This window comes from Meriones unguiculatus, chromosome 1 (genome assembly GCF_030254825.1).
Source record: "Meriones unguiculatus strain TT.TT164.6M chromosome 1, Bangor_MerUng_6.1, whole genome shotgun sequence".
Classification (NCBI taxonomy): Eukaryota; Metazoa; Chordata; class Mammalia; order Rodentia; family Muridae; genus Meriones; species Meriones unguiculatus.
The window spans coordinates 89,313,954-89,326,301 of record NC_083349.1 but is presented as its reverse complement, the minus strand read 5'-3'; the positions used below and the strand labels follow the sequence as shown (position 1 = coordinate 89,326,301).

General features: G+C 35.9%; 1 protein-coding gene across 48 annotated transcripts in view; it reads right to left on the bottom strand.

The window, feature by feature from the left end:
• Positions 1-2,023: 2,023 nt before the first annotated feature.
• Positions 2,024-12,348, bottom strand: part of Nrxn1 (neurexin 1) — a 1,167,492-nt gene continuing 1,157,167 nt past the window's right edge. For all 48 annotated transcript variants that reach the window (XM_060393136.1, XM_060393140.1, XM_060393190.1 and 45 more), the window contains one exon: positions 2,024-5,410. In XM_060393136.1, the coding sequence (XP_060249119.1) occupies positions 5,103-5,410 (308 nt within the window). In that variant the 3' untranslated portion in view covers positions 2,024-5,102. The remainder of the gene's footprint in view (positions 5,411-12,348) is intronic.

Genomic DNA, 12,348 nt, shown 5'->3' with positions numbered 1-12,348 from the left:
CTTAGGTATTTTTCAATCTACCTGTCATGTTCAGAGTTCAGATAACTATAACAGTCAAGTGTTAAAGAACAGATGCTTTGCTAGAATAGGAGCTTGCTACATATTGAATATGTGTAGTCCATCTTCAAGTTGTTAAATTAAATACTAAGATCCTTGGTAATGTTTATCTCTAAATGAATATGAATTTTCTCTTAAAGCTGGATATGTATGGAATGAGAGACCATCCCTGTATTAGTGTTCAGTAAATATGTAAAGGTCCAACATGTAAATATGAAGCAATATTAATTCCCACAGAAGTTTCACGAGTTAATGGTTAGTTACTCAGAAGAGTGCTTTCTATGCACAACAGAATGTCACTATTAAAGTCAGGTCATGAAATCTCCCCAGTGCTTTACTAGCACTCCCTGAAACATTTATCTTCAGCATATGTTTTATAAAAGTTTTGTTTATATCCAATGGCTGTTTCAGTGGTTCTTTATTTTATTGTAAAGTATCAAAGTTTTCAGAGAAAACTGGATAGACTTAATCTATATAGTACTTTCCCCCAATAATATATTCACCTTTGCTATATATACATGAAATTAGAAATATATGTTAATATTCACATGTGTATTTTTAACCATTGATGCCTGTAATTGAGTGCTGGGTACCCCATAGGTCAAGAACAAAGAATGTGTGCTGGTTAGCTTTCACTGCTAACCTAACACAACCTAGTATTATTTGGGAAGGGAGTCTTAATAACCGATTATCTAAACATGGTTGGCATGTGTCCTAGTCTGTAGGGGATCATCTTGATTGCTTGCTGATACAGGATGTCTTAGCCCACTGTGAGTGTCACTATTGTCTAGGCAGAAATAGTAAAAAGAGAAAGCAAACAAATAGAAAATATCTACATGTCTTTCTCATTGTTCTTGACTGTGGATTTGATGTGACTAGCTACTTGAATTTAAGCCTGATAGACTGTAACCTGGCTGGAAAACTAAGTAAGCCCTTTCTCCTCCAAGTTTCTTTGTCAAACTATTTCACTACAGCAATTCAAATAACAGCGCAGCCTTTGTACTGATTGTAGCAATTGTACAGCCACAACCTTTGATATGCCTTACATTTTAAAAGTAAGCTAAATTATGTAGCCTTCAATTTAAACATTAAGGAAATAAGGGTTGTTTTTCCTATATGTCTGGAACTCATGCATTAATATTAAGAAAGAAATGACACATAGCTCTGTAACAATATATTAACATCTAATAATATATGTAGCATTAATGTTGAAATTCATTGCTATAAAATGAAAGAAAATGTCTCATGTTTTTATTACTGGAAAGTTGTTTCAAAAAAGCCAAGGTCTTAAAATTATTACTGTTTTTTTGATTGAAAATTAGTAATAGGCCATATGGTTGCTACAAAGAAGCTTTGCTTTATAAAAAAAAATAAACATAACCTTTACAAAGAAATTGTATGTCTGTTAATTTGTATGTCAGGATTTGGTAAAGTTTTTTTTTTCTCATTTTTCAAATAACAGTCTTAACAAATGATTTTATGTTTTCTCAAAGCATTAATTCCTACAAAAGATAATATTGTAGTAGCCATCTTTTTTTGTGTGTTTACTAGATACATTATTTCATATAATCATTACCTCTTTATAACTCTGACATTATTCTTAGTACAGATAAGAAGAGAGGAAATTAGGGAAATCATAGCTAATGAAATATTTTGTAGTTAATTAGAGGTGTATGAAACTTTAATTCCATTGCAATTGACAGAGTGTGTATATATGACATCAGCAAATATATGTATCATTCTCAGCTGGTCCTGTGTGTTTCCAGGAAATCTGCATGGAGTACTTACATCTTAAGTATATGAAGACAGGGGTGCATAATGAGTAGTGAAATGCAGAAAAGGGTGCTTCATCATCCTTTACCTGCCTGTCTGGAGATAAGGTTTCCTTTCAAATGCAGTCTTCCTCACTGCTCAATTCAGTGACAAAATGGTGTCGCGTACAATTTTTAAAGTCAATAATCCGCAGTTGTATTAAGAAATATTTTATTAACAAAACAGTAAATTCCACTTGCTTAGCATTTCCAATAATGGATAGATTGGCCTTGCAACAGAGAAACAAAGTAAAACAAACCCCTTAGATACCCAGTCACCCAAAGCACTAGAAGGGTATAATTAAAGTGGCCTTTCTTTGACTTCTTAGGGATTCCATACATTATTATAGTCATCATTTTTTTTAAAGGCAACACATTACATGGATAAAAAAAGAAGCATACTCAATCAGAAAAGTTACAATCGAGAGAGATGTGATCAGTTTATGCCAGGTAGTGTGAAGTCCTTTGTGAGTTTCAAGTGACACATGAACCCTGATGGATATGGTTAGTAGAAAGATACTTGGGCTTTATTCAAGTCTTTTTCCTTCAACAATTCATAGTCCTCTCTTCCTTCTCCATTCAGGGAGGGGGGGGGAAACTTGCTAGGTTTTGTGTAGTTCAATAAAATTAGATATGTTTTTACCAGCACTATAAGTTTATATCAATGTGTGAAATTTTGAAATTTATGCTCGGTAGAAACACTGAAATCAATTACAAATAGCAAGCCTCCCAGATAGACCACTTTAAAATACTACAAATCATTTTTTTTCATCATTTTTTAGAATCCTTCCAAATGAAAGTAGTTTGAGTTAAGTAGACACAATGGAAAAGCAAACATACATATACATATATATGTATATATTATGTTTAATCTGTAAATTAGTGGTTTTATGTTCCTTTTTATTTCTCTGGCTTTCCCTGAGTAAGACTGAATGAGAGGGGCAGGGGGAAAAGACTTGTGAGTTCTTTTAACCTGGCAAAATAAAAATATATGAAGACTTGAAACAGAATTAATGGGTATTAAATTTTAATTTTATGCCATCTATTTTCCAGGTGATGAAAAGTCTTTAAGACTTCTTACACAATTACTTGGCAGCTGTAGATCATCATGATTTGCTATGATATATATGTATTTTTAAGGTACTGTTATGTTTGAAATCCAGGCCACTTCTTGGCATATTTTTCATCAACTAAAGTATCACAAAAGGTGTTTTGTATTTTTTTTTTTTTGCCTTGCTGATTAAAGCTGATTGTAATGGTATCCTTCTCTTTTATGAATCCTAGCATCAATCTTTTAGAAGATGTTTATGTCATTTGACCAGTTTTTACAGAAGCATCACCCTGCAGCCTCAGCATCACCTTCTCACATTGATAATTTATTGCTATGAACATCATTGAAACAATATGCAAAACAAGTGTGTAATCTATACTTCACTACTACATACTGTATGTTAAACTAAACTATGTTTAATGATATAGATGTAAATCCAGAAAAGTTAAAATTTAGTCAATTGTCAACAAATATAGAATGATTTTAATGGGTAGTAATACAGAATCAAAAATTACCGAGAATACTTTTTTAGTTGAAAAAAAAATGTTTACTTTCCATAAAGCTTGATCACGCACGTCATGTTCAGAGAATATATATGATTTTACGGGGAAAAAGTTTTCATTGCAGCAGCCAGAGTTTACCAACATGATTTCTGTAGCGTGCCTTAGAGTGATGTACATGTATGCAGTGGTGGATGGTGCTATTCTATTTCATTAAAAAAAAAAAGTTCCCATTTTTAGGACTAAGGACTGGAGGTTTCCTTGTATCAGGATTTCAATGAAGCAAATCACCCATTTGTCATAATACCTTGGCACAACTGTCTTTCTTCACGCTTTTCATTTGTCAATATTTGTGTGTTTTGGTGTTCCATCAGATCAGACAGCTCTGTGTGTATGTGTGTATGTGTGCATGTGTGTGTGTGTGTGTGTGTGTGTGTGTGTGTTGAACATATATAGAAATATAAATAATTGGGGGAAAGAAAGGATTGTATGATACTTAGGTATATATTTCACCTTCTAATTCACACCTTTCATACAAATACTAAAACTTAATAATGCAACAGAATGAAAGCTATACATGTAAGAAAAGAAGTAGCTGAGTCCTTTTATATACATTCATACATATCTTTCTTAGAATAAACACTACACTGTAATTTTTGTTTAAAAAAGTAAGTAATTGTGGGAATTTATAATGGTGGCAAAAAAATCAGTCTGAAATAATTGTTGCTTCAATGTCATAAAACTCCCTATACTTAGCAACACTTATAACATTGAATTTACCAAAAATGGCTGAAGAGCAGAGATATATTTTGTATTTTCTATACAACAGGCTATAAAACGTCACTTATCACAGTCCAGAAAGCACACAGAGATGGGTTTTATATCAACATATGTAATAACATAGTAAGCGTGCATGAAAATTTCCCAATGATTGCATCTATGCCCTCTCATTTTTGTTTTGAAACTTTAGTGTGAAATGTGCCTTATATTTCACATTTTTGAAAATAAGGCCTCCATACTTTTTTTTTAATTCTCTCACAAACAGAAAGGGGCTTTTGAATGCCTTCCTACACAAGTATTCGAAAACGCCAGCACTTTGTCTCAAACGCAAGCTCCAACCCCTGCTCCAGTTGCCGCAGCTCGCCAACTCCTCCTGATCTGCAGATGGTCCCACAAACGGACTTTCTCCTGTGGCAGTCCACCCAAATGGCTCCTCCGGAAAGCGCTAGCACTTTGGCTGAATCCAGGATCATAGGTAGCTTCTTTGTGTGTGTGTGTTGTGTTGTGTGTTGGTTTTGTGCCTCGATGTAATACTCCTTCGCTTTATGAATGCGTGCGGTCCTCACCGTCTTTAGAATGTCCCGGCAACATAAAGACAGGCAGAGTAAATGAAAACACTGCGGATGTTAGGGAATTTATTGGCCCCTGTTTTTGATGTTGTTGTAGTTGTTTGTTTTAGTATTTTCCCTTCCTTTCTTCTCTCTCATTTTTTTTGTTTATGTTTTTGAGAAACAAGAGCATGAGATACTTGTTTGTTTTTTTTTAAAAAGAGTTTTCCCTCCTGATTGCATTCCCTGTCTTCTTTTGTATGTGCTTCATAAAAAGGAAAGTAAATAAGTTTATATTATGTCTCAGATAAAATGAAGACTATTTCTATACAAGTGTCTTTTTCGAATCTTGAGATCAGACATAATACTCCTTATCCTTATTTTTCTTGTTTTTGTTGGCGCTTTTCGCACTGCTGGGCTGTTTCTCCTTGACCACGGCCCCATTGGACTGTGCTGAGTTACTGATGTAGTTTCGACTCTCATCCACGTGGTATGACCCTTCATCCCGGTTTCTGTACTTGTACATGGCATACAGGAGGATGAGGATGCACAGAGCGGCGGCGGCGACAATGCCCACCACCATGCCAGTAGTACTGCTGGACTCCCGGATCACCTCTGCAGAGCCTGGGTAAGGTTCGCGGCCGCCCACTCTGGTAGGGTTGGCTGTAGGAAACAGGATGAGAAAGAAGTGATTATGAGTTTCCTGAAGGTCAGCAAACATGTTAACTCACGCATCTATTTCAGAGCCTATTTCAAAGTACTTGCTGCTTTGAGGAAAGTGTTATGTCACTAAATTTCTCCTTCTCATGGCCACTACAATTTAGGGACTCCATCCAAATTCAAAGTAATCGCAATAAAAGAACACTTGCCTGGTGAGTCAGCTACAAAACCCTTCGCCAAACCTCTCTAAGTAGAGGCAAAGCTCTCCCTTGGGAACAAGTGCTGGACTGTAGGGTGTCTGGTGTCTTCTCTAAGGCCTAGGAAGGCACTGAGGTTGTCCACAGAACACAAAAGAAAGCAAATGGGATATAGTAGGTAATGGCAGGAGAGCAGTGGGCAGCTTTCTGCCTTCAAAGAGTGGAAGCTAGGGGAAAATGGCCTGTCTGGACCGTTTTCTTTATAGCTTTTGGGTTTTTGTTTACTTTCTTTGATTTTTCATTGTTTAGCTTATCCTACAGGAGAAAAACAATACTGTTGTGGTGGATTAAGAATGCCATACATAAGTTTCAGAAATATGCACCCTGCTTTTAAGCAATCTCAAGATTCCATAGATATACTGAATGTACTTATGTACATACATACTTGAGTGTGCACATTTCTACAAAGGAACCGGGTACCTGTTAATTACTTGGAAACATTTAACAATGGATAAAACCCTATTCTTTTTTAAAAATCCACTTTAAAGGTGGGGAGGCTTTCTTTGCAGGTAAAGACACAAGCAGCTAAGTCTGGCAGCCTGCATTCAATCCTCGGACCACACAAGATAGGAGAGAACTCACTTTTGCAAGTTGTCCTCCATAGACTCACTGTCATCTATATGAGCTTCCACACTTGCCCACATGCACATATTTACACACTCACACTCACGCACACATGTGTGCACACAAAATGTAATAATTCCATTTCTTAGTAATAGACTCCCGGATCACTAAGTTTCTTCTGCACAAATACAGGTTTTTTGCTGTTAGTTTCTTTTCTTTCATTAAATAAATCCTCATCAGTGAAGTTGCTTATAATACCATGGTTCTTGGTCTCAGAGAGGAAGGAGCTACTTTCTCTATCTACGGCATGCAGCAGGTGAACCCTTCTGAGGCGATTATGCCACCGCTTGTTTTTCAAAAGCCCTTGTAATGCTTCCTAAAAAGCCTAGGAGTTGTTTCTCTGTCCAAGGTGGAAAGGAACAAAGACTATAATCCACAGTATTTGATTACAGGAAATTAATTTGCTCTCAAAAGCCTACTACAGTAACTCTGTCAGTACTAGACAAACCAAAGGCGGTACTTTCTCTTTAAATACAGTCATCATTGGCAAAGTGTGTCAATTAGCTCAGCTGCTAACTTTTCGTGAATGACAACTCAGTGTGTGCCTTTAGAACAGCGTTCTTTTATCATGGTGTCTCATTTTTTCTGCACCTGATGAAGGAATGCTGAAACACATTTTTACAATAACCTCACTTTTTCAGAAAGAAACGAAGGGCTAATAAGCGAGAATCCTGTTCATTTCGCTTATGATATTACCACTGGGGGGCTTTAATGAAATTGACGGTGTAAATTCACTAAGCTAATAATGAAGGCACACATGTGTGTTTGTGCACAATTAAGAAATGGTGTTATATATTTTATTATATTAATACCTCATTTTTTCAAATATATCTAATATGGCTTTAAAATAACTATGCAAGTGGAGCTAAATATAGATATGTGCTCACCTTGGAAGGAAATCACAAAGATAAAAGCAAACTCTAATTTTTGCTCTATAAGCATTTGATAAGTATCTCCTGTTAAAAAATGTACTTTCCCATACTGCAACACCAGCCAAAATGCTTAAGTCACATGAGAGCTAAAAGTATCTCTGCTTAACCCACTTTAAGAGACTCTAAATATCATAATTAAAACAAACAAACAAACAAACATATAAAACACTCTCCAAGAACCCCTGCTCAGATATAGTCCACGGCAGCTCAGTATCCAAGTGGGATTCCCTAGTAAGGGGAACAGGGACTGTCTCTGACATGAACTCAGTGGCCTGCTTTTTGATCACTTCCCCCGGATGGGGAACAGCCTTGCCAGGCCACAGAGAAGGACAATGCATCCAGTCCTGCTGAGACCTAATAGGCTAGGGTCTAATGGAAGGGGAGGAGGACCTCCCCATCAGTGGACTTGGAGAAGGGCATGGGAGGAAATGAGGGAGGGAACATGGGATTGGGAGGAAATGAGGGAGGGTGCTACAACTGGGATACAAAGTGAATAAATTGTAATTAATATAAAAAATAAAAATTTAATTAGAAAACACTCTCCAGACAACTAGAATCAAAACCCAATAAAAAAATCTTTTCATTCCCTTTATTTACAGTAAAATTTTAATAGCCACTAATATAGGTATTTATATAAACCTTTAGACTATACAGTTGTTTCCATGTCTACTTGATTAAATAATCCATCTTTCTATTTATGTTTCAAATCTGAAGGCTAAATGATACTTCCTTAACTTTTGTTATAAGGTCAAGTGTGTTTATATGTAAATGTGTGGGACATTGCTCCAAGATAGATGTACAATAACAGGCTACATAACGTCAATATATTTATGAACTAAAACTGTGTTCACTAATGTATTATATTGTTGTTCTCTGAAAAAAATCTGAGTACATTTTATATTAATTTGAATATAGACAATGTATGATACCAAGGCTAAAATGCCCTTTTATATATAATGTATTCAAAAAATATGCAGAGTAGAAGAAGGGCATCCATATTTTAACCACTTATGACAGACAATATTAAAAAGATATTTTAATCAAAGAAACATATAATTAATATATTTCATGGATTGGAGAATTTTGCATTTTTCACACTTCATAATAAACACAAAGTACGTCTCTAATAATTATAATTATCATTAATGCACTCCTGGGCCTCCGTGAAAGCTGTATGAATGAACCGAAGATCATTTTCATCCATTTCCTTTCCTTGGTCCCAGCACTTAGGGTCAGAGTCAGGCCAATCTCTGTGTGTTCGAGGATAGCCTGTTCCCCAGGATAGCCAAGGCTATACAGAAAAATCCTGTCTTGAAAAATCAACAACAACAGCAATAATAATATAATAAAAAGGAAAAGAGAAAAATAAAGGAGAAATAATCAGAGGCTAATAAGCTTTAAGTCTAGAACTGTTAAAAACAGACTCTGTTAGGAAGGTACATGTATTTTGTTGGAGCCAGTTCATCACACTGGGCCTTGTGGTAAGCTCCATGGAACTCTTCGTGGTCACAAAAGGAGCCAAGAAAGAGATGTGATGTGGTATGTCTAGAAGTGGAAATGCATTAAACTTCAGTGGGCATACAAATTTCACTTTATGGCTAGGTAACCAGAAAGGGAAGAAATAAGTAGGTGAGTTTTCTAAGTACTTAAAGAACTTATGTCGACTCATAAAATTAAAAAAAAAAAGATTAACTACACAGATGTATGAAAACACAACCAACATATTATTATATTGCACATTTTCCCCATGCAGTTGCCTCTACTCAGAGAAAAATGTAGAAATAAGTCATTACTTCACAGAGTCAGCTGGAATCAAATGTAAAATGTGTCATCTACACTATGAGGAGAGAGAGTATGCCAATATTGATAGTAACACAAAGGCATCTATCTGGACTTTGGTGGCCAATTTAATCTAAATGACTCTGAGGCTGTTGATGGCTCTGACTAGAGGAGAAGGCCTTGTACACGGGTCAGGACGTCACAGTCAGTTCTTTTCTGTCACACTCACTTCTCATACTTAGTCAAAGCTGCAAAAAGGAGACTCCTGCACTGACAAGGAAAAGGTGGCCTTTGATTCTGTTTTCATCCCTTCCTCCCTCTTTTACATGCTTCTTCCTTTCTTTTCTCTCCTCTCAATCTCCTCCTCTCCCTTATCTCTTCTCCCTTCTTTCTGTTGTCTCCCATTATGACACTATCTAAAAATTTTTGACATGGTCTGTTTTGGTCCAGCAGATTGAGGAAGAATCTTGTATGCTAGATCCATGCCTTTCATAGTCTGGTTAACATTGTGGCACATTATATGAGCATTTACCTTCCAGTGTTAGGAGGGATAACAGTGCTCCACCACAATTGTCAGAGGACGAGTCAGTGTAGACATATGGAATCCAAGCGACTTATTTCAGTATTTTGTTTTGTCAAAATAGTATTTTTGTTTGCTACTTAAAAGTTTTGAAGTCATATTTTTGAAATCTTAATTTGCCTTCGTGTTTGCTGCTTTCATGTCTTTCTTGGTGTGTCTTCTGTACCATTCTTTTCCAGCTCCTGACTTGTCCTGTTGGATGCCCTTGTAAGGGCATCTGGTGAGTGTGTCACACAGTGGAAAGGAAGCTGGTGAGATCAGTGCAGTTAGGAGCTCTGCCTAATGGGGTTCATGTATTATTAAGCAAGGTGCTAAGCAAATGGCAGAAATACTGCCAAACTGCTACATTCAAAGCACAACATAAAAATCTTCTTTATTGTCTAAAATGTTTAAAGGTGAAACCTTCACCAGAATGTTCTTTGTGTTTTATATTAACATTTTAATGTTTGATTTTCTAAATTTATTTACAGGTAAAGTTATATGCTTTATCAAATGATATTGGTTTAACAAATGATATTGGTTCGCTTATTTAAAAACATTCTATCCTGGCATGGTCCTTTACACTTTGAAGTACTGCATTATGGGGTTCATGTCCAGACTGAACTACACTGCAAGCTGCAGGCCAATAATAGCTATAACATAAAGACAAACAAATAAAAAGTAAAACAAAAACACTGCAAAGCACTCTTCTGTAGATGGCAACATAACATCTGAGGTGCATTAAGGTACGGAGCTTTGCCTGCACATTCCACTCGCATGTCTGCACCTAGTTACACTTTGCAATATGAAAAGTGAAAGAATAAAATTCACAATTGCATTGCAATATTATTCTGTTCTAAACTAAGCATTTTATTTATTTTTTTTTGTTTTTTTTTTTGTTTTTTGTTTGTTTTTTTTTTTCAATGCAGTTTATTCAGGAACATTGAACAATCCTCGGACCCCGGGGAAAGCCAGCCCACAGCTTAAATAGCCTCTGGGTAGCCAACCCAGGCGTGCCACGGGGGCAATGCAGATAGGTCCACATACATGGAAGCAAGCCAGATCAGCAAGCATTTTAAAAGGCAAAGTTTTGAAAGTAAATGATTTTTTTCCAAAATTGTTAGGTAACAATGGGAAATATTTGGCCTCTTGGTTACTCTTTCTGAATTGGAAAGACAGCAATTAAAATCTCCCTCTTGCTCTCTCTCTCCCTGCATCTATTTCTGTTGTTTTTGAGGCGTAGCCTCAAATTTCCCAAGCTTGCCTCAAACTTGATAATTTGAGGTAGCACTGAATTTCTGGTCTTCCTGCCTGTACCTCTAAGATAGTACACATGCATATTTGATCTAGTAGGTGCTGGAGATTGACCCCAGGGCTTCCTACATGCTAAGCCAGCACTTGACCAACTAAGACACATGATAGTCCCTAAATACTGTTATTGAAAAATAAAATGGTGTGTTAGGGGTGTGTGTGCTCAGAGCTTAGGGGTGCATGCTGGTCTTATGGAAAAGTTCAATTCCTAACCACCCATGTCAGGTGTGTTACAACTACCTCTAATTCTAGCTCCCAGAGACATAACAGCCTCTTTCATCACCAAGAATATTTCACTGACTTGCCCATATACACACAATTAACAAAATACCAGTCAAAAAATAATAAAGCTGGAGGGAGAAGCTTATTTAGTGAGGGGAGAAACCTGTACTAATTTATAGATACAAAGATAAGTATTTAGGAGGTAGTTTAATACTTCATCAAATATGTATGTATAATATTGCAAAAATTAAATTAAAAAAAAAAACTGGGCAGCCTTAAAGGTTCAATGGCAGAATATAAGCCATTCATTCAGGAAGCCCTGGATTATCAATAAAACAAACAAACTAACAAAAAAACCTGATATTTATTTATTCCTTAAAATAGTTTGAAAACCAGAAAAGAAATAGTATTTAACATCCCAATCCATAACATCTAGGCTGAGGGTTTGTTTGATGGTGGACAGGGACACTTTGTATTTGCAATAATGGGTTTGCCAAGGCAGTGACATGACATCACATGTTCTTTTTATCACTCAGACTGCCATTTTTATGAAACCATTTTGTACAAATGAACAAGCAGCTCCTCTACTGTAATCTTATTATATTTATGTTGTTTCCAAAATTCTCTTTCACGGTAAGATTGTGGTTTCCAGGCAGTCTTCCAGGCTGGTTTTATTTCCTCAGTAAACACAACTATCATATAGCTTTGTCATCAAGTATGACCTTGTCACATCAAGGATGAAGCATGGGCATCTCTATACACTGGTGACAATGGAAATTCAGGCAACTGTAAGAAATTACCAGTCTTCAGAAGTATTAAAGTACAAAACATGCCAATGATAAAAAATGGAATGTGAGTTATATATTTCAGAAATGGAAAGGCATATATAGGATCACAAAACCCCACACTATTCCACATACATTATGTTGAGAACTAGAATTATTAGGTGGGTATCTTATCTTACAATTATCTTTAAAAACTGTTGGCAAGATGTATAGATTGAATTTTTTTTTGGCATAATATCTTTTAGTAGTCTGCTTTTATACTAGATCTAACTTAAAGTAATTACATTCAGACTTCTATCTCTGTCCCATTTAGGAAAATCACCTCTCTAAAATAAATTCACTGGAACAGATCTCCATACTGTGTCTTAGATATGGATGTTATTATAATTTAAACCAAGCCTTGAAAATGGTTTGAGAATTATGGGGAAGGTTTGACTTTTCCCACACCCGGTTTCATTAATACTGTGAAAAG